Consider the following 23,764-nt stretch of genomic DNA (forward strand, 5'->3'; position numbering starts at 1 on the left):
CTGGGTAGCCTTATGACAAGCACAGTGTATGTGAAAAAGATTAGCCTTGAAGGTCTAAATCTCTTTCACTGTTCTAACCCAAGTGAATGAAAGCCATTTTCACTTATCTCTGAGTGTTCACTTCGCAATTCAAAAGCAGCTTCAAATTTCCTCTGCTACTGTCCATGTGTTTTTCCCAGAGAACAGCGTACTTGTTTCAGCACAAGAAGTATTTACTATGGAGTTTTAAGAAAAGAAAGTGCAAAAGTTCAAGTGAAGGTACTAAGTCAAGTCTTGTGAAAGCAGATGAAAGACCTAGGGCAAAGCTTATTGCATCAGGAATAAAAAGAACAAGTCCCACAAACAGAATGCTCACAGTGGAAAAACTGTAATTACATCAGCAACTTTCTGGTTTTCTTAGAAAAAGTGAGACTGCAGAAAATGTAAACCACCAAATAAAGTAAATATTTCTGAATTAGGTAATTACTAAGTCCAGAGACAGAATGACATGTCTTTTCTAAATTCTGGGTTGAAACAGTTTGGAGGAGTCCCTAGACTCAAAAGGCAGGCTCAGAATGCAGTTCCAGATCTCCCATCAACTATCTTTGTGGCTGGCATGGCTCAGAAAGCATGCTCAGGGCTGAGAAGGAGCCAGCTGGGAAGACTAACCATTTCCATATCACTGATCCATGTAAAGTCCCATAGTAATGGTATCCAGAACCCCAAAGTCTCCAACAATACATGTTCTGTGTAGTTCTGCCTTGGAACACTGATATGAAGATTGGCTACCTGAGGAAGAAAAGATCTTGCTTTTTTCAGCAGGTTCCTTAAGATTAGGCAAAAATAACCTGTAATTCCACTACTGGAAAGTAGCTACCTTCCAGTAAAGCTGAAAGGGTAACTCCTAGAGACACTTCCTACATTTTACCATAACTAGTGTGGAAAGTAAAACTGAGGGGAGTCAAACACAGACACTTAGTTAGAGAGTCTGTGGGAAGGCACAGGGAGCTGGACCTGGATGCAGCTTCTGTGGAGCTTGTTACAAAGCATAGTAAAGGGTGATAATACGGTGTTCTAGCATGGGTAGAGATATCCTTTTGGCTAGAGTTCCTCCAGGTTTCATAGATGTTTTTGAGAATTAAGAAGCTGTTTTGAAGGAGGGAAGGACTTTTACAAACAGCGTAGAGGACTGCGTACTGATGGCAAGATTGTAAATTAGAATCCTGTAAGAGGTCTCCAAACAGCATATCCATCATGAATTTGCAAGGTCAGACAAGAACCAAGAGCGCAGAGATAGCTCACAGTTGCTTTAGGGTACTATGTGTAACAGCTATTTCAGGGAAAAAGGGACAGAGTGGAGACCTACCCTGCCTTCTCAGCTGAACAACTACTAATGCAAGGAATGTAGTGAAGACATCCAAGACCAAAGAAATCCCCAACAGTAGAACATAGCACTAATAGTGACACTAGCAACGTTAATGGTTTTGGTGCAAACTTACTCCAAACATCCAAAATAAAACCTGGAAACGAAGAAGGAAATCAATCAACACAGTAATGGAAGAAGATGAAGACTTTATTTGGGCCTTCAAGATACACCTGCAAAGTCAGCTGAGTAAGACATGACACCACTGTTAGTGGTACAGGATGCACTGTTAGGTCTGCAGACATTCTTGTAGTAAATATAATTCCTGTGCTCAGAGAGGCCTGGGCACTAAAGAGTGGTTTTAGAGAGAAGAAAACCTTCTACAAGTCATTCCAAGTAGAGATGTCTCATTTCTTAATTGTAATAATTTATATGAAATTAAAAAAATATAAGAGAGAGAAAAGAAGCCTAAGGATGAAGACAGAAATAATGAAAAGGTGGCTATTTCTTGGGAAGGACAGCTGTGCTCCATTTTTACTATTTCCTATGAATCTGTAGCTGAAAAGTAATACAGAGAAGCAGCCTCTAAGTATGTCAGTAATTACCAAGAGAAAGTAAACATTGGTGTAATGTCCTTCTAAGTATCAGGATATGATCTTAACAGATGTTGGAAGCTAGCTGATGGTGGTGATGCCAAATCACCCAAATGGAACAAGGATTCTCAAACCAAAAATTACTTCCTCAAGATTCTGATGAAGTTAGCCTGAAGGAGGCAAAACAAAGCACCACAATGTCACACAAAGAAGGAAAAAGCCACAACAAAGTCTGAAATGTATACCAAGACACGAGCAGAAATACATTTACAAGGAACAGTCTCTAATTCTTCCCAAATGGTTCCCACAAATTGAAGGAGCACCTCCAAGATGCTTCACCTACTTGTGCCGACATGAAAAAGTGAGAAAAGTGCTAATCTCCAAAGGACTTCTCTGCATGAAGGTCAATCTTCTCATAGAACTTAAATTTTGGGGCAATATAGAAAGAAACAAATCTCAGTTAACCAAGTAAGTTGTCAGAGGCAGACTACTCCTCATGCTGTTTGCAGCACCCCCAGCCCAGCCCTTTTGTACTCACGGATGGAGCAGACACTTTTACTGAATACATACTCTCATTGCCTCCTGGATGTGGTCTTGGCGCACAAGCTCAGCGGAACGGTCCATGTACCACTTCAAACATCGGATCAGTTCTCTGAATACAACAAACACAACCTTCAGCACCGTTCTAAAATTAGTCAGGCAACAACCATGTTGGTTTTAGGCAGCAATCTATCAAACAGTCTCATTTCACTCCATTTCAGTGGTCAGCTATAGCTGCCCTAGCCACTGAATTTACACAACATATACTCATATTGAAGTTTCATAGCCAGAAAATAATTTCTTCTCTGTAGGTGACTTAGGGCATGGAGAACACTAAAAGAACATCAAAAAGATGTTATTAAAGAGATAGCTTTGACAAAGGCATGCTATATAGTTGGAAGATCAAAACATGCCTTTTTGTTTGTTTATTTAATGAGAAATTCAGGCTGTCCTCTTAACTTCTTAGTTTTTAGAAACTAAAATCACAAAGAATATACTGGCATTTGTTTTTCCTAAGTACACAAAACCATTTGGACTAACTGAAGTAGATCTTTTAGACATCAGACTACAAAAATTACTTGTTTTGTCTGGAAGAGATAATAATTAATGCAAAGGAGAACACCTTTATTCTCTGAACATCCAGTGCTGTATAGTAGCTACAGTTTTTATCTGCCACGGACAGGATATGTTTTGTATTTCTTTTAAGTGACACTAAAATGTGAATGGCTTAAAGCAATCGACCCCTAATTGTAAGCTGTTTTTAATAGTTTGCTGTGGTTAGAAAGTGCTCAAATATACCAAAGAAATGGTCTAAAAGAAAGGTAAAACACCACCCTGAATGATACTGTTACTGCCTTTCAAACCTTGTCTTACTCTCTGATGCAAAACTCAAGAATAGTAGAAAGTAAGGCAGAATCTTCAAAGTGACAGTGAAAATGAAGTTTCTGATCTCCTGAAATTATACATTTACTGTAACCAAACAGAACATCATCTTATGGGAATACCTGTCTGCTTTGCAAGAGGAAATCAGTGTTAGCTCTATGAGCTTTCACACAGGTCTCATGTCCCAACACCCTCCAGACAAGAAATGTATATGCTCTTGGTAGCTCATTAGGACAGACTGATAACGAGCTGCTGCTAACAGGGTCTCTCCAGTTAAAACAGGAGGAATGACGACTTGCCAGTTCAGAAAGGCAAGATAAATTCCAAAGTCTGCTCATTCTGAGACACAGGTGACACTCATCAGCTTTTCTTTATGTAATTGCACCGGAAAACTTTGATCTGATTAGTTCTACTGCTGAAAACCACTGTGGACATGAAGGTTATGATTCCGATGGTGACATCACTCAAACGTTTGCTAACACCATCTCTGGACGTGATGGACAAACAAAACCTACTTGTAAGCCAGTGCTCCTGCAAAGTGCTTCTGAATGTAAGTGTCCATCACAGGCCGAAAATGGAAATACTTGCTGTCACGCAGCAGGTTGATGATGAACACCTGTGGGAGATTAAAGAGGTGAACCCAGACTAAAGGAAATTGCCCACTGTTGCTAGGTTTCTGTAAGCAAGTTGCGCAAGACAAGCAGCTTACCAAAGACTGGAAGACCAGCAGGCCATACTTTTCTGTGTTGTCATCCAAAACTACAAACAGCGTGTCGAGGATATCTTGTAAGAACTAAAATGACAAGGAACAAAACCCAAACCATTTCAAATTCAGTTGTATTCAGAAGAATAGAATAGCATAGCATTAACCAGGTTGGAAGAGACCTCCAAGATCATCCAGTCCAACCTAGCACCCAGCCCTATCCAGTCATCTAGACCATGGCACCAAGTGCCTCATCCAGTCTTTTCTTGAACACCTCCAGGGACAGCAACTCCACCACCTCCCAGGGGAGCCCATTTCAATGGCAAATCACTCTCTCTGTGAAGAACTTCCTCGTAACATCCAGCCTAGACTTCCCCTGGCACAAGTTGAGACTGTTTACATAGAACTTCCTACATCTCAGCTTCCACCCATTGCCCCTTGTCTTGTCATTGGGAATCACCAAGCAGAGCCTGGCTATGCCCCCCCCTGCTTTTATCATTTCATACATGTGGATCTCTTTGTGAAACACTTGCCAAGGACAAACCACTTTAGCCATACGACGTCACAGGCTTCTTTTTTTTTCTATTAAGAATTTGTGTCTTTACAGGGAATATTTCTAAACAAAAATGACAGCAAAACAAAAAATCAGGAATATGCACTGTGTTCCTGACTTGTAACTACAGCTGACTGTTCTTTTCATTGCAAGCTGCCTGGAAGAGCTGCCTAACAACAGTGGCAAATCAACTTAACTTTCATTCACCTATGATTAGAGTCTACCAGATTCTGTTGTTCATCATGAAGTTTCAGAGTTGGAAGCACATTAACTGGTGCTTTGAACTATGTTTAGTACTGAAAACTTCTGCTATGTGACAGAAAGTGAAGCTTTTATAACAGGAATTAATTGGGTCAAGTTACGCATTGCCAATTGTTTCTTTCATCCGTAACACTGCAGCTTGCCGATTGTTGACAATTCGGTGATTTTCTTTACTGAAAGCACATTCCTCAGAAAAGATGACTGAAGAAGAATGCTGAAGATCAAGCCAATTGCACATTCTCTCATGACTTTTTAATCTATTCTAATGGAATTTCTGATGTGGAAAACAAGAAATAAATATAACAGTTTATGAAGCCTCTGAAAGGATAATTTTTTTCCCTCTGAATCATTGCATTCTGTTCTTTGTATCCCAATGCCAAATGGCAGCTGTTTTAAGGAGGGAATCAATTACTTCTTCCAGTGGGATAATTTAATCCATATATTTTTGTGCTTTTCTTCATTAGAAAAAAAGATACTTGCACTACCCTGCAGATGAAGTGCACAACAAATGACATTCTTGAAGAATCCCAATAAAAACTGGGTTCTGTCCTCTTCTGTTGCTGTTATGAAGTTACCATGAAGATTAACACTCAAGACATGACAACATTCAAATGAGTTAGCAAGGTAGCTTTATAATAAACCACTAATTAAGTGGCAGGATTTCTCTCTGGTTGTCTGCCATTGCAAATTATCTCTTTTTACTTCTAGCTTGTAGAAATAAATTCTAAGGAGAGTTCTCAGCCCAGGTGAAATTATCAGAGGAAATCTGGAACGCACTTCAATTTTTTTTTTGGCTGGGATCTGAAGTATTTAAATAAATTTTGAAATTCTTTTGACTTTAGATATTTTGGGCCACACAGAGGACTGTCCTATAGAGCAAGAGTGGTTACTAAATGTAATGATATTACAGATAGAAGCAAGATGATTGATAGGTTAGAGAAGGTAGAGAGCAACTGGTGCTCCAGGCAACAGGTCCTCCTCATCATGTCAGGACAGGAAAATGTGTCTGTGGGATGGTTTACTGGCTGCTGAGCAAATCTGAACTCTCAGGTTTCATCTTCCTTATCTACACGTGCAAACCAGAAATACAGATCAACTCCCCTAGCTGTTTCAAAAGGCCAAGTTTTCCCAGTCAGCTCTGTTCTCTTCACTCTAGAAATAAGCACCCATCATGCAATTTCACAGAGTGCCTGGTTTGAAATGCAGTTGTAACAGCCAAGTCCACACAGAACACTACCAGTGGCTATGTCTGCAGCAGCCCAGCAGGAGCAGGCCTGCACAGGGAAACCATCGGGGCTGAGGACTTGACACACAGAAGCGTATGTGCAGAGCTCCATTTCGATCCTAAGGACCAACTAGCCATTAATTTTGGGAGAGTTCCTGTTCAATTATGTGTCAAAAGGTCTGAAGTCACTTGCTACACACTCAACAGATACATCCAAAGGCTGTTACTTCATACAGTACCTTAACGATTTCCTCGCCACTGACATGCCTCAGTCTTCCTAGAATATCCATCACACGATCAGGGTAAGCTTTCCATTTCAGGAGGGCAAGCAAATCCACTGCAGAACAGTGAGACAAAGAGCTAGAATCCATAGGGAGAAGGAAGAAAGGCAACCCCAGACTCACCCAAGGTTACTACATGTTACACTTCTGCTCTTGCTGCAGCTCACAGCAAAAAAATCAAATGAAGAAGGGAAATAAGGAGCAAGTCCAATACTACTGAGAGAGAATGAATGGTGGAATGATAAAGCAGTGTAAAAGAGTAAAAACTGTGTTTTCCCTTATGTGCCTTGACACTGCACTGGGGACAATCAACCCTTTTTCTTCTGGTGTTTCAGGGGTGCTACTATAACAATATATTTACTCAGTCACTTTAAAAGCAGAACAAAACAAACTTCTGTGTAGAAGTGTTAACACTGATTTTTTTTGTCCTTTATAGTCACTTAAAAAAAAAACCAAACAAAAAACCTTTGCCTTAACATTTCACCCTTCCCTGCACTTAAGAGCAAAACATGTGGGATTTCTCTGCCTTCTGTCAATATGCTCATTTCCTCAAAAAAACCCACAGTTTCTGCTCTGTCATGGTAGGCCTAAGCAGGCCAAAATAGGCTTAATACATGTACTGGCTTGCCCAGACATGTTTTTCTGCTCTCCCTCCTTCTGTTTTGGGGGGAAGCAACCACAGGAAAGAGGACAAAGAACCTGGAGCCATTAAGTCTTAAGGACTCTGGCTTGCCCAAGCTTGTTTACATCCTGTGGTAAACAAGGTACAGACACTTAGCTTGTGCTTACCTTGTGCAGGGCCTATGCTTTTCCCAAATTTGGGTAAAGCAAGCCTATGGCTTCACCTAATATGGTCAATCTTGGATAACTGCCATTCTGATTGTCTACTCTATGTCCAAAGGCCCATTAGTCTCGGGCTGCATTGATAAAAAGAGACGAGCAGGTAAATGTGCTCTGCCTTTGTATTCATGTTTCCTACTGCCTGCTGCTATTGCACTCTGCTCCTGGCAGTGTACTGCCTTACTGTCTTACTGCATCCTCATCTGCCTGGAAACTTCACTGCCTCGAGTTTACCAGGAACAGGCTCTAAATGCCTCCACACAATTGCAGCATGACATCATGCTAAAACTGCACATTGCATGACATTCTGCCTACACCTGAAAGTCTCCTGCCAAGATAGGAAGTCCTGGAGATACAAAGATCATCCAGAGAAGCCAGGACAAGTTCAGACATTGTCTGTCTTCTTCCCCATCACTCTCTGAAGTCTGGGAAGAATCAGAAGTCTCAGCAGCTGACAAGACAGTCACAGTAACAGAATTCCCTGAAAGCATTTGGGTACTGCCTGAAGCTATAGCTAGTCTCATGATTTGGGAGATCATTTTGTGAGTAAATACTTAAAGTCTCTTTTAATTCACCACTGCCTTCTGGCATAAGCAGAAAGAAGCTCCTTGAATCCATCTAGTGGGCAAGTGGTATATTGACTGCAGAAACCTTCTCTTCCAGTTCAATTAATGTTATTATTTTTGCTAGTTATTTCTAGATCTAGTTATTCCTCTGTGTAATGTTTCCACTAAAATTAGTGGTCTGGGGTGGGGGTGGTGAGAGTTCTGAATATCAAAATTAATAAACAATATTAATTTTGGAAAAATATCACCTTGCATTAATTTCCCTTCATAACATGCTCATTTCAACAGCATTTATAAAAGCACAATAAAACAAGCATACATGTAATGCAATTGTAAGAAAGAAGGGAGTACTTGAGTCCAATGAGCAGAGCTCAAGTGTACCCATTTTATCTTTCTTTTTCATAATCCCTCTTGCTTCAGGCAATTTTGAAAGATTAGCTACTTACCATTCTGGGTCAGTTTGGTAGAGGAAAGCTGTGTGGAGACTGAAAAGGTCTCTTTGGTGCTGCGCTGGAAAATGAGGCTGGAAGGGATGTTGGGGCAGCCGTTGTAGTCCTCTTTGCAGCAAGGCAGCCCCAGGTACAGCGCGTGATTGTTGAACGTGCTGTTCTCATCACACTGCAGGAACAGGGCAAGAAATGGAGGTGCACCTCATCTGTCTCCTTCCACACACTCACACCCTGACAGCAATGGCCTAACAGTATTTTGATTGATTGATCTTTTGGGTGCACAAGAACACTTCTAAGAGAAAGCTGTGCTTATCACCTTTGAGGCCTGTACTGACACAAAAAGAGACACAGCTCTAGAAAACACAGTCTCCTAAACAAAGACTCTTTAGAACTTATCACCATCTTCCAACTGTACAACTTAGTGCTGCTGTCTGAAAATCATACTGAAGAAATAAACATAGGTAAAACAGCAGGAAGAAAAAAACCCTGAACAAATCTCCAATCCTTCTGCTCCAGGGTTGGCCAGGATGTAGCAATGAAACGTGACACATCTGAAGCACAGCATCATTTCACTGTACAAATGATTAGAGCAATGCTATAGGCTGGTAAGACTGGTCAGTGCTCAACAACACTACTACGCTTGAATTCAAAATGGATAGGATTAACAGAAGCTACATCATCACTATCTGAAGGAGAAAGGTAGGCTGTACCTCGAGTAGAAAGCTGTATCCATACCCAGTCACATCAGTTGGACTTTATGAAATTTTGAAACTACTATTATTCTGCTCCTCAGAGACTTCCAATGAGGAGCAAAAAAGATAACGTAATGATGGTTACTTATTTAAATTGAAGTAGAGCTAAGTAGATGAGAAGCCTAAAGAGAAGAATTGTTACCTTATAAACATAAAGCTCATGGATGTCATCTGACAAGGTAGTGCCATCATCTCTCATCAGTGGAGTGAAAGCAAAACCAAAGAGCTTCTTTTCTCCCTTGTCTTTAGCTGTAGCAAGAGGAAGAAATAAGGAATCAGGTTTGTGCATGTTCTATCCATCCATATATTTCACAAGGTTATTCACTAACCTCTCCCTGTGCCTAACAAAAAGTGATCAAGTTACAGAAGAAAGAACACAAAATATACCAAGTCTAATTCTATGAAAACAATCCATGAGCCTCAAAACAAACACTGAAATACATAATAGAAATTATATAAAGAGAACACCACAGGAAAACACAGCCAAAGAACAGCAGCAAAATGTTTTACCCTGTGTTCACCACGTTCTTAATGTGCTGTTTAATAAATGATGTAACCAGCTAAGGAGCAGTGTGTTTTCACTACATTTTAGGTTGGCACTCCTTTCCTGCTTTCCATGCACCAACAGCCTCACCCAAGTACAAACTTGACAATGGAAAGACCTCAGAGCTTTTCTGCATTTCTCTTGGTTATACTTTGTACTCACTGGAGCAATGTCTGAACTCAAACCGAAGGTGAGACCCACGAAACCTGTCTATAGGGATGGGCAACTTGATGATTTCCCCCCACCGAGGGCTGTTATTGTGGTAAAGGACAAAAGAGTGGTATGCACTCCTGCTTGGCTCTCCTGAGCCTAGGCTGATGCAGTCCTAGAACAAAAGAAACCAATTTCAGATGAGAAGACATCACATCACTATAGATGAGTCATTTTATTACATGGTGATAACCTTTATATAACTCATCTCTTTTTGCAGACATAAAGGAAGAGTCAGAAGCAGAACTCAGGCACAATGAAATCTGATTTTTTTTAAAGAGATCTTTATACTCTGCTTTGGGTCAAAGCATGAGCTATGAGACCTAAGATCCTGGATTAATTCCAGCATCTTAGGTTATTATTTAAGCTAAATTTCCTATCAAGTACACAACATATACAATAAACACTGAAGTCCAAACATATAAAGATTGAGTCAAAAAATGTCCCCCAAGTAACCCAACAGGATCATCACTTGTAGCATTAACTTTTCTCAAAATGCCATTAAGATTTCTGCTTCATTATCTTGAGCTTTTCAAGCTTTAAAAAATGTGGGTCTTTTGAAACTATAACCATCCAGCCTCACTGACTACCCCATGAAATACTGATTGAGTTACTTCATTAGTGGTAAAAGCAAAGAATTTCTACTGAATAGTCATCACTTAAAAACATAACAGGACTTCTGATTTTAAATATAAAAAGCTCAGAGACTTTTGACCTATCTATGTATTCTCAAAATACAAGTGAAAAAAAATATGAGTTGTTGTTTTTTAGGAAATACACAAAACCTCAGCCAGAACATGAGCAAAGAAGTTAGCAGAAATGTTGAAGTCCTGAAATAAGGACAGTAAAAGTTCCTTTGTAATCAAGACATAGAGCAGGAAGCACATTTTGTAATATAAGCACTAACTCATGTTCCAGATCCAGCACTTACAAAGTGATTCAAAAGATGTGACATCTTCTAAAATCATGCAGGAAAAAAATCATCAGCTTTAGGGTTTCTTCGTGTTAAGCATCTCTAAGAACAAGGAGTGCAGGAAGAAGCAGAAGCCAGGCAGGGCCAGGACACACACAGTGTAAGTCCTGATGTAAAAACACCCTATGTGGAATAGTATTGTGACAAGAACTACCAGCACTTCCCCAAGGCATCTCTAAATTCTAACCCAAAACAAACTTAGAAGGTTGATTAGAGTTTTCCATCTTTAATCAAGGCACTATCTTGTCCAGTATTTTCCATGAATCAGAGCCAGCTAGTTTGGCCTTGGGTAATTTTCTGGTTTTGAGATAGATAATAATTTGTGAAGGAGCCCAAAAAGAATGAAAAGTTCTCTAGAGTTTGGGATTCAATGCAAAAATAGCCTCCCTGGACAGAGATTCATAGCAAAAGCTCCAGTCCAAACTGAGCTGCTACAGTAAACACCCACAAAACTCAGGCCTCTCAAGTGAGTTTTAACAACCACATGATTTGTGCTATAACCTTAGCATAAAGGAGATTGTTTTAATGCAGCAAGAATAATCAACTGTTGCAGATATTAACAGGTTGGAGTGAGAGCACTGAAAGCCAGAATGTCTGCAATATCCAAGTCACATTTTGTAGTAAGAGTAACTTGTTTGGCTTCAACACAGCAATTCTCAAACCTCTCCCTGCATTAGGTTCCTAGGACAAAGTAAAATAGTATTTGCTTTTCTTCTATAAAAGTACAGAAAGAATCTACCTTTTAATGTGAACTTTTTTCCTGATGCCTCAAAAAATTACCTGCCTTATCAGACAAATGGTCAGTCTTTTCTGTATTGTGCTATCAACTTTAAATAAATTAATAGATGATTTTTTTCCTTCTGCTTATTAACTTAGTTTCTAAGGATTTATATGAGAATGTATAGCCTGAGGAGAGATCATCCTTTAATCTTTAATTCTGAATTACAATCTGCAAAATGCAAACATGAAACTTTTCTCAATTCATCTAGTTGCCTTGGGACCTACATATGGAGGTGAGTTGGAGGGCAGAGGATAGTAAAGGAAGCTAAAACTAGAAAAGCACCAGGTTATAATTTTATCATTTAAGGTATGCAATTAACAAGATAGCCCTGCTACAGGAGCAGAAAGGAGAACAAGTGAGAAATGCATCAAGGTTATTTATTTTTTGGACTGTACTGAAAGACACTGAGTAAGACCATTTGGAAAAGGAAATACTCATTTTCACTTTGAACAGCACTGTATTCCGGGAATAATGCCACTGCTTTCAACAGGATCTCTTCTTGATCAAGATCTACTCAACAACAATAGGGATTTGAGACAGAATATTATCATTAACTCTGTGTATGGCTCTGCTACAGCCTCCACAAAGGCATAATTCAGATTTGGATCATGCTGCTGGTCAGGAAAATGTTAGAATAAAATCTGTGAACTAAGAAGAAAGATTGGTGGCAATTACTGTGTAACTAAGCAGACTCTTCATTTGGCAGTCTCAGCTTTGGAAAGGCCATGGGTCAGGACAGCAGAGGACATCTCACCAATGAACAGCAGTGCTACAGGGTCAGTGACTGAACTTTCAGTGTTCTGCTTGTGCTATTTTAAGCTAGAAATGGAGTTTTTTATTAGCTTCTTTACTGTATCACCTAGAGAAAGCTATTAATGTCATAATTAGGGAAAAGAAACAGAAGAAATAAAATAGCTACACTTACGTGTGAAAGCAACCTCATATCATGCAAGTGATCATTCAAGGGACAGGGAGCCCACAAAAAACAAACACTGCATCAGGCCCTACCCAACAGATGTCTTAACATTTATATCAAAAAGTTATTAGGCTTCTCATGTATTCAGTACATTCTGTGGGCTACGCTGAGCAACTGAAATGAAAGTCCTGGTCCAGCAGATACAGCTGCTTCATCTATAAATGAAATATTCTGGGGTTTGGATGAAACCAGTTCCCTCCTAGAAAAAAAAAGCACTTACCTTCAAGATCTCTCCATCTGCATAGAGCACGTACATGGTCACTTCAATGTTCTTCTGCACACTCTTCCCACCTCTTTCAAAATCTCCCTTTTCTAATGTCAGGTATAAGTCATTGCGTATGTCACCTACAGCAAAAGAGGAGCCACACAGTTAAAGCGGATGCGGAAGACTCGGTACCTGTGCGCAGCGCACTTCCATTCTGCAAACCGGCTTCTGTGTTCTGCAAGTCTATGGCTGATGCCCAAATCATTCCAAGCAGCAAGTTAATTGTTAATAAGGATGAACGTTTTAATATCAGTGCATAAAATCAGACCATTGTTAGTAATGCCTTTATTAATTGTGAACTCAGAATTGATTCTGGTTTTTATTGTTAGCAGGGAAGGGGACAAAAAAACCCTACTATTACTTTGTCTAGCCAAAGTACCAGTCTATCCCTGACAAAACATCACTGACATCAGGCTTCCCACTGCCAATATATTTTAAGTAGAATAAGTATTTTTGTGATGGTCAACAGAAAATTATACCCAGGTAGCTCTTCAACTATTTCCTGTATTTTCAGGATTTCCTTTTATTGTGACAACAACATAAAAGCAGCCTCTCTGGAAATCTGGTTGCAGTGCAGCTCAGACGGATTAAGAAGGAATTATATTTTGTGTCTGTGCTAGATTCCTGGCCAGCCTCTGCTATCCATATGCATGAATATAAGAGAGAGGGCAGCATGGAATCATGCCAGTTTCTCACTGCCTCACTTTCAAGAGCTTACAGAGCAAATGATTATATTCAGAAATACAAATGCCAGCCTCTATCTCAGCATCACGTTGTCCTAAATTTGACAGATTCTAGCTCACCTTTTATTTTTATTTAAAGACAGATTTGGGAACCTGCTTTCCCAGCTAATGCCATCCATTCTAATGCAGGTACTAGAAGGATAGCAGGTAGCACCTGCTAACCTGTACAATTCACTTAGCCTGTTTTGTGATGGCTCACTTACCATTTCTTTTTATTTACCTGCTGCAAAGCAAAGGTACTAAAGGATGATATATAACAATACCAAAAATTTAAACCCTTTCAACACCAAGTATTTTGTTAAGGAGCCTCGAGAGATTAAATAATGAAGTAATGGAATGGTTCTCTAGCAAAGCAGAGGGTCCTTGAATGTCTGATTTCTTCCACCCCAGTACTCAGAGAAGCTGATGCAGTTAAATCTGTTTATTAACCAGAAGCACAATGAAAGAGGCAGCATTTGCTTTCAGGCAGTGACGGATATCTTTTTGCATCTGTCAAAGAAGCACTTCCAATTCTTCTGGAAGGCTATAACCCCACAGAATTTGTCCCTTAATGTACTGTAGGGACAAACAATAGAAGCTTTCACTCCTGCTTTACTTTCATTTTTATTTCTGGAGATAAGACAACTTTTAAAGCATGAAAAATAGAGCTCTGTAGCTGACATTCAGTGCTTTCTGCTACGAGCTCTCGGTGAATGGAAATCTGTATGCAAAACGTCCTCCTTTTTCCATCATCTCACTCTCACTGTGGATTCACACAGAGCTGACTGCTTGAAACACCTCACAGTCAGTGGTCTGAAAATGCTGTGGTTCATTAACAGGAAAGCGATGACAGCAAGAGGCTGGCAAAAGACTCAAATATTTGATCTCTTTTTTCTCACCAAAGAATAGTCAAACGCAACACTCCATGGTCCACAACAACAGAGAAAATTATTTTGCTGTTCCAAATGAAGCTAAGCTACCTACACATTTGCTACAGGAATACCAAGAAATACAAAGCTCTTCATAAAAGATAATTTCAGTTGGGACTTTTGTTTTGAAAATTATTCTCCTTAGCCAACTCTGTCCTTTCTATTTAGAACTTTGCACAATGAGGAAAAAAGTTTCGAATTCTATGCTGCAATTCTTGATCTATAATTAGCATTTTGGAGCTTCCTATTTTATGACCTCTTTTCTGGCTACACAAAGTCCAATGTCAGATTGCAAATCATCTTCCAGCCTAAATTAAAGGCAGCTTTTAGTTATATATAGCATCATATCTTCCATTAAGCTTAACAGGAGGGATATTACTGCACTAATTAAAAAAAATGCCTTTGGGGTAGGGGTTGGAGGAATCTAAAATCCAGTGGATTTGCATCAAAATGAAGAAAAAAAGAAGGGAGAAAGTATTTTAGTGAAGCATAGTGGTGCACCTCCTCTTGTAAAAATACTGTCTACTGAATCTTAAGATAATAGAAAAGGTTTCATACAGTAAAAACAGTAAAGTAGAAGTATCCATCAAAACAAAAAAAAACCCCATACAGCTATGAGGTATGGAGTCCTCTCTTGAAAATCTGGATTTTAAACTACAAACTCAAAACCCTGTTTCAGTGAGAACAACCTTACTACAAAGAAGTACCTCCTTGTCCCAACATATTAGCCAACTGCATCTCTTGCTGAGTCCTTGAAGTTGTTTTTCCTCTAGCCGCTACTGATTTTCAGGGGTTTGAGCTCATGTACACTTACAGGCTGTACAGAAACTAGAGCAAAGGCTTGAACACAGAGCAGTTAGTAAAAAAAAAAATTGTTCCACGTATGCAAACTGCCAGGCTAAAGAAAATGCTCTACAGACCACCACAGAAGTGCAGGAGCAGAGAGCAGAGCACAGCTTGCATGTGACTAAACAAAAAGTGTTATCAGTAGGATCAAGCACTGATCCTTGCCAGCTCTAGCACATAATGACAGCTACATATCAAGTCAAAATTCTTGGCAGATAGAGCTTCTCCTACATTTAATTCCATTATAAGAAGAAAAAGAGATAAAGAAGTTATTTACAAACCAGAAAACTAATGCCTGAGCATGGTAACTACTGTACAAACGGTGCTGGCTCTGGAATGAGCAAAAACCAGCATGCTGCATCACCTGGGATCACTTAGGCCTTGCATCTTCACAAATAGGGCAGTGCAGATTATAAAACTGGGTTATCTGTGCCCTTCTATCATTAGTGCAGCAATAGAAGAGGGCCAGAAGGCCAGTGGGCCAGAAGTATTTACAGACTAAAACCTGCAGATGACATTTTAAGCTGAGGTCTCTGTTTTGGATGGCTGTCAAGGATGATCTGAAAACCTACTAAGAGTCTTCAGAATGGCATTTGTTTTAGTGCTCATCTCTCTGCAACTGCTTTCCATTCAAAACCAAACATAAACTGCTTTATAACATAGCTTACGTGCAGTTCTAACAAATGCAGCTCCAAATTCTTTATGAAATGTCTTCAAACACAGTACTTTTCACCATAATAAAATGGTGAAAACACTTATTTTCTGATGTGTTAATACATCTCTTCCTTTACCTTCTCATCATCTCCATAGAGGTTTTGTTTCACTTCTTTTATCCTATTTGCAAAGTCAAATGTACAACTGTTTAAATTATAAATCATAAATTGGAGCTCAGGGAAGGATGTGCTTATATTAAAATTAACCTTTTCTCATTATCACCTGGATTATTTTTAATGGTAACAGGAAAAAAAGGAGTGGTGGAAAAGGCTATATGAGCCATATGTCAATTCTGTGTTTACAATGCAAAGGAACATACTGGCACACTTCCTAATACTTATTTCTCATTTTTAAGACTTAACAACATTAAGTAGTCCAATGGGCAGTAATCATTAGATTAAGTGGGAGATTTATCTTGGTAAGATCTGTGGTTTTCATTAGAATACTGGAATGTAGTAACAATTTACAGAAACTACTTACATTTAATCTAACATTTATTAAGGCCTCCTATAAGATTTATACACTGAGGACAGCAATAATCCCTATTTCATACAGGTGAACATTGTGTCACATAAAGGTGACTTAACTCACTAAATTTCTTACAGGAGAAAGAGGCAAGTAAGTCTCTGACAGCTGGATTCTAGGAAATTTGTTTTCTAAGAGGTCAGTGTTCTGTGACTTGCTGAACTGTACAGTACACAACAGGAGCAGACCACACTGTGGCCTTCCAGTATCTGAATGAGGACTACAAGTAAGCTGGTGAGGGACTGTTTAGGGTGTAGGGTAGTGATAGGACTGGGGGGAGCAAACCCAAGCTAGAGGAGGGTAGATTTAGATTAGATGTTAAGAAAAAGTTCTTCACCATGAGGGTGGTGAGACCTGGACCAGGTTGCCCAGGGAGGTAGCGGAAGCCCCATCCCTGGATGTTTTTAAGGCCAGGCTGGGTGCGGCTCTGAGCAACATGACCTAGTGTGAAGTGTCCCTGCCCATGGCAGGGGGGTTGGAGCTAGATGATTCTTGAGGCCCCTTGCAGCCCCTGACAGCTCTGTGATTCTGTGATGTTCCCATAAGCTAGGGAAAAGCAGTATGTCCCAGCATCTGGGGTGCACAGGTCTGGTTTCAGGTTAACTTAGGAAAATAACTGCATCGATGCAGATGATCTACATTGTCTTGTGCAGTTGGGTTTGGGTTTTCTTTTCTTTTCCTTTCCCCCAAAACTGACAATTTGGTCTTTTACAATAGAAGAAGCCAAAGACATAAGCCCCAATCTGTCTATGAAAATTAGCTTGTTAAATTGCTGAGATGGTCCTGTTTACTTGGGGTCCAAGACTGACATAATACTGTGTCTACCTGAGTTTCTGACATCACTGAGTTCAGCACGTTTTGGAAAATACTGGCATTTTACAGAACAGTTTCAATAATCCCCAGAGCATCAATGGGCAAGATGGTGAACACTCAAAGAGTGTCCTTCCACACTGGATTATGAAGGAAAAAAACCCAAACCCATAGATTTATGAATTCTTTATAACAGAGCATCTCCACAACTACATTAACCAGCAGCACCCCACTGACTTCTGTGAACCTAGAGCAGTTCAAACCACTAAGGGTCTGATTCAGAGGCTCAGCCCAACAAGTAACTAAAACCTTTGAGACAAAGCCTAGAATGTGTAACACTTATATTCATGGATAGTATCATCATGTGCTTTACTGTATTTGTTGTAGCTCTGACTACTCCTCCTCATGGCAAACAGCACCATCTTAAAACAGACATTCCCTTGATGGACAACATTTCTCTGCTTTGCAGCCACCTGCACAAGAGCAGGGTGCCAGTAACTTCCAATTTGCTTCACATAAAAAATGTGCTCCTCAAATGCAGTGATTTCAACACAAAGTTAAGAGAACAAGGCCCACAAGCAGCTTTGTGACCATCTCATTATTTTTTTAAAGAAAAAAGACCATAGGAAAAAATAACAAAGTGTCCTATGGGGAAAGGGTCTCAAATGCTCTCTGACCTTCTTTTCAAGTGGCTGTTACAGACATTCTCAGTCATGTCTCCACAGAGTGCCAGGCCCCACACAGCTGATTTTCTCTTGCTCTAACCAACCTGACACCACCTTTGCTGCTTTTGCCCATTCTGTTACTACTGCCTGCTAAAACTGAGAAGCCTGGTATGGTCAAACAGTCACTAGGGCTCACCTTAGGTCCACTTCAGCAACTCACCTCTCTGTCCCTTCTCTGGTCAGTCACTGATTTTTCAATCTGTATGATTTATATATGATTTAGCCATTCAATCTGTATGATTTATATATGATTTAGCCATTCAATCTGTATGATTTATATATGGTCTACAGGATTGAAATAGTTATATCTCGCAACTGTTAACAGCACTGTGGATAGTATTAGAACAGCAAGAGGAAAGAGAACTCTTATCTACCATCTGTATGACAAATTACCTTTTTTTCCCCCCTTCTATAGAGAGAATATTAGCAGGTTTAACTCTACTCCTGCAGCTTTTGGTGAACAGAACACTCCATTGTTTCAAGGAGAAGGAAAAGACAATACTTACTGGATTATTTGTTGTCCATTGTTTGACTTCTGCGTACACAGAAGAATTTATACAACTCTCTTTTAAAATTATTTCCCTGAATGCTTCCTTTCATACTAAGAACTTGAGTTTCAATACATTTTTTTATCTCCTCCAACTTTCCATTTCCAAGTTTATTTATAACAACAATACTTCTTATCCTCCTTGTAAATGCTTTTTGGGGACAATTATGACATAATGATGTCTCTCAGCCTGAATGACTCTCTTGCCATGAACATTCTGAGAACAGCTGATGGACTTTGCCACGTCTGTTCCGTTGTGTATTTTTGCCATGACTTTGTGCTCACTGACAGAACAGATGCTGAGATGTTTCTCACCTTTGCTACTGATTCATCTGTTGGAGCTACTAAATATATCTCAAAGTGTGGTATCAAGAGAGACTTAGAAGACAAAGTCTACATCTCTCTCTTATCAAAGTTTCCCTAGGATGTCATGATTTGCTAGTTTTACCAATCCCCAACATTCCATGAAAGATATGAAAATGGGAAAAAGCAAGCAGTAAGCAGACATTACAAAGAAAAGCTGAAACTTACACCCAACTATCTTCATCTCTGCATCAGTAAGAAAAGGGCGAGAATAAAGGGAGAGGAAAGGGAGAGGAGCCAGGAAATTAAGACAAGGGAAGAGAAAAAAGAGAAATAAACATCACTCACAAGTAGAAGATGAAGCATGCACTTTTCATCAGAGGATCAAAGTAAAAGACAGAATACTTATCAGCACATGGGGAAGGGAAGGGATGTCCTTTGAGGAACTGACAAACGCCATGCCTATGCAACAGATTCCTGATCAGCAAGTTCTGTACACAAATAAAGCTGCAACCCAAAAGGCAAGCAGCACATGTCTCGTTGCCTTTCTCTCTGGGGCAAGGTAAAATTGTCACCATGAGATGGACACTCTTACACTCAGTAGCAATTTAGTAAATAAAAAAACAAACCAGCAAATAGACAAAAACCTACCACATCTCTTCAGGAGGCTGGATTGACTGAATGAATCCCTTCTAATTCGGACAAAAAAGGTAGCAGAAGCCTTTATGATGCTCTTCTCAGACCACACCACAGTAGAAAATGAACATTTTATCTTTAGAATTTAAGACCAGCATGGTTATACTGTACAATATGGATCTTGTTCTGCATAACCATGCAAGCTATTGGCGCATGAAGACCAGATTCACCTTATTTGTTAATGATAACCAGATACCACTGCAGTTGCTGAGAGAAAAAGAAGGCTTGACACAGAAACAAATGCTACTCTTTAGAAAACAAAATGGGGTAGAGAAACTGTGTGACAAGACACAGCTACAGAATGTTAACAGTTGCATACATCTAAAGCATTTCCTAAAAAAAGAAAATGATAAAACTTATGACCAAGAAGATAAATTGGAAATGCTAGAGCTGTTTGCTTACTTTTAACAGCATTTTATTAAGGTACTCATAAAAAAAAAATCAGACTGCCTTGAAAAATCCACATCAAGCTGCTAAGTGTAAGTCATGAACTTTCTATGCTCTTTTTTTAAAGATAAAATTCTATCTTTAATGAGAAAGGAACAGTTCTGAAAGCAAAGCAAGGAAAATGTAGTATGACAAAGACAATTAAGGCAGCAGACACAGTTGAGAACTGCCACAAGGGGAGTACTGAGAACATACACTGTGGAATTTGGGGTTAATTTACTAAATATCCAAGGTCTCTTGTGCTGAACATCTCAAAGATCATCATAACCAACTTCAGGTTTGGCTGGTATCTCTTGCATTGAGGCAGGATTTTTGCTGAAGTTCTTCATCAGAGAAAGTTTGGAAATTTAAATCAGTTGCAATAAACTGAGAATTTTTTAAGTTTAGGGTATGGGCATATCTTGACAACTGCTAACCTGAGTGTTCAAGCCCTGGACTAAAGCATTGCCCGAAAGAGCAAAAGTGCAGGGAAGGCAGCCACTATGCCAGCTTGGAGAAAATGAAAAGAACAATTAAGGGGAACACACAGACTATAAAGGTACTCCTTAAGCTTGCTAAAATTCAGTGGTCTAAACCACCTGAGGGACAGCTCTGTAGATAGAAATGGAGGAAAGCAATCCTTGCAAGAGATTCACTTATAGAGATATGCAAATATTATTTCTGATGTTGACTTTTCCACCTGTGATCTAGCTACTCCAGCTGACACATCTGGCTGTGATCTGAATTGCAGCAGATCAACCTGCAGCAGTTGCAGCAGCAATATTTAATCTTTTCTCTATCTGATTGCTTTGGGTTAAGACAAAACCTGCTAGCAGATCACTAAAAACTGGAGCTTGTAATTGGCTCTATTGGCACATTCTCTGCTGCTCTATTACTATTACTTTCAAATTAGTAAATAAAACACAGCCTCTACTAAATATTTTTACTGTAGTTTCTAGCAATTCTTCCTACCTACTTCCTATTCTTATTGTGCTTCCTGAAGAGCCACCATAATGAGGCTACAACAACTACTTTAGATATTGATGTGTCACTGCAGTCTATCAAGTAATAAAATCTGGTAATTTTCCTACTATGTTTTCACACAATTTGCCATGTCTGCAGTCATCCTTGGTCCTGGTTAGAATGCATAGCAGTGAGGAAGCCTTTCAAATGCTGTATGTGCAATGTAAGTAGTAAGCTCACTATATTGTAAAAATCAAGACATTGCAATGCCAGGTTTTCTATCTATCAACTGCATGACTGGTTACGTTCTGGCTTCCTCCCTAGATGAACTCTTGGCTATGCTGGGGCTACTCTGACTTGTGCCAAAGCAAGCTGCTGCTTCAGAAGCAAGGAGCAAATGCAGTACAGCTTGGTTTCAGCCAAGACAGATGTTGCACGAACTACGTGCTCTGTAAAGCCAGCAGGAAAATCAGACCAGATTTGCAGCCTCGTGTATTTTTAACCACAACAAAAGGATCACAGTAACTCTGAACATGAAGGTGGTGAAGTGGAAACTCTTTTTCCAGGCTTTGTATTATTGACGAGAACTAACTCCATGCAATTTAAAAAACACCTCTATGCTTACCGTACATGAAGGACATCCAATTAAATAGGGAGGTGGGGACAGTATCAAAGCAGTCTTTCCTGATCACCTTCTGTACCTGTGACTTTAACATCTTCTAGTACCATAACAAATAAAATGTTCTAGCATGCCTCCCTGCACCTAGAATTGGCATTTAATAATAGAAGAGTTGCCTCAATAGTAATCTTCTTCAAGTAAAGCATCACTGAGATGAGTGCTTATCTAGAAGAGCATGAGAAAAATCTGACCAGCTGTCATGTTTACCTGGCATTATGACATCAGGAAAACCCAGCTTCCTGGTAACAGATACACCTCTGTTAAAGATCATGGGGTTTTCCCTTCGAATCTGCTCCATGTCGCCACGAAGAAGCTGAAGAGATATAATAAGTCCTGGAAAAAAACAAAGAAGTTAATTTTTTCAGACCTACGAATTAGATGCCTTTATAGACAAGGCATGCTGGTAAAATAATGCTTTTCTCCACAGTTAATTTAACCCAAAGATAAATACCGAGTTCTTTTCTCCTTTGGGGTAATTTAAAATTGAAATTGAAGAAGCAAAACTGCTTTAAGGGATCAGTTAAGAGCATAACATTAAAATACAATTTTTAAAAATCAGAACACTTAATATCAGAGAGATGTCACAAGTTACAGTGAAGTATCAGCCCTGTTTCTGTTCCTCACATACAGGTTACAACACACACAGGGGCAAAGCCACCTCCACCTGAAACAGCACATCACACAGTGCTGCAGAACATGTCTGAAGCGCCTTTAATCTTGCTTAATACCTTAAAAACCTCTAAAATCTCCAAGCACATCTGGTCCACTTATTTACCTCACAGAGAAATGCTGATTTTAATGAAATACCCTTCATTACCTCAATGTTTAACAAGTACCAAATGGTCAAGCTAACTTCAGCAACTAGCTCTTTCAATGTGACCCTCTGATCCGTACTTGACTAGGAACAATTAAATGGTTACTCTAACTGCTTTCTCTAGTTGCTTTCAAGTTGTAGCAAGCTACACTCCTAAAATGAGGATAAGATATTGGTAAAGACACAAAGTCAAGCATTATGATACTGGAAAATGCCAGGATTAAGCTCAGGCATGCAAGCTTAGTCTCACCTGCTGAGCATTCATCATCAGCTTCACATATCAACATGAATTACCTTCACACAGTAATTTTCCACAATCTTTACCTCATTCAAATGAATGACAGTCATTATTTTTTTCTCTCCTCTCTGTTCACTCACTGGAACAATCTATATGACAAACACCACCTTGTACACAATCTCTTGCACGAGCACCCTCTGAAGTTTTGCTGTTTCCTGATCTTAATTAATACATGGGCTTTGTGAACATTTAGTTGCCATTCTGTTAAGTGACTAGGGGAATGAATCCTCTAGGATGACTAGGGGTATGCTCCTCTCACCTACTGTTCTGCTCTTCCTTTCAAGCCTGTTGTTTGGCAAATAAGTACATATCTATGTAACATGGAGATTGTATTTTCATGAGTATTGGGAGTTGGGATCAAAGAAAGGAGCATAAAACCTCAAAAGGAAGGAAAAGAGAGGCCAGTCATCCAGCTGGACAATCAGCATGGATGTACTCAAAAGTTGCCAAAAGATGGACTTGCTAGGTGAGCAGAATAGAGCTGCAAAGCACTTCACAGAAAACAGAGGCTGGATAACCATGGCCAAAATTCAAACCTTTTTGATGTCATTATGAGAGCACACCTGTGTGTGTGCTACAGGTTTACCAGAACACAGAACACAGGAGCCAAGTTCATTAGAAATCAGTCTTGAATATTTTTGCCATTAACAGAAATATCTGCTTGGTTTAGATCCTGATTTGTCATTAAATGGAAATAAATCAAAATCAGTTTTAAAAATTCCACTGTAAAGGACCAGAGTTCAGACTTCCCTGCACTCATCTTCCCCAGTACTTAACAAACAACACCAAAATTAATCCATTATCTACAAAAATCAGTCACTAGAGGTTAACAGAATATGCACTTTTCCAGCATATTACACACATTACTTACATGCTACTCTGCCACATATTCCACCCCAAAAGAATTCTGCCTAGCTTCTTGCTCTCCCCATGGTTTTGCAATACACTTCTCCAGTCCTCTTTTCCTACCCAGCCTAGATCTGTAGGACTAATTTTATACAATACCTGGGAAGGTGACGAGAGAAAAAGCA

The 23,764-nt window shown here is 39.5% G+C and overlaps 1 protein-coding gene across 10 annotated transcripts in view; it reads right to left on the reverse strand.

Annotated features, from left to right (window-relative positions):
* DOCK3 (dedicator of cytokinesis 3) overlaps positions 1-23,764 on the reverse strand; it is a 205,719-nt gene that overhangs the window by 61,745 nt on the left and 120,210 nt on the right. For all 10 annotated transcript variants that reach the window (XM_064156479.1, XM_064156478.1, XM_064156477.1 and 7 more), the window contains 9 exons: positions 21,829-21,954; positions 12,692-12,816; positions 9,694-9,856; positions 9,130-9,236; positions 8,233-8,404; positions 6,339-6,436; positions 4,067-4,150; positions 3,873-3,973; positions 2,506-2,587 (listed from right to left, as the gene is read on the reverse strand). In XM_064156479.1, coding sequence (XP_064012549.1) covers positions 2,506-2,587; positions 3,873-3,973; positions 4,067-4,150; positions 6,339-6,436; positions 8,233-8,404; positions 9,130-9,236; positions 9,694-9,856; positions 12,692-12,816; positions 21,829-21,954 — 1,058 coding nt within the window. The remainder of the gene's footprint in view (positions 1-2,505; positions 2,588-3,872; positions 3,974-4,066; positions 4,151-6,338; positions 6,437-8,232; positions 8,405-9,129; positions 9,237-9,693; positions 9,857-12,691; positions 12,817-21,828; positions 21,955-23,764) is intronic.

This window comes from Pogoniulus pusillus, chromosome 16, assembly GCF_015220805.1.
Source record: "Pogoniulus pusillus isolate bPogPus1 chromosome 16, bPogPus1.pri, whole genome shotgun sequence".
Taxonomy (NCBI): domain Eukaryota; kingdom Metazoa; phylum Chordata; class Aves; order Piciformes; family Lybiidae; genus Pogoniulus; species Pogoniulus pusillus.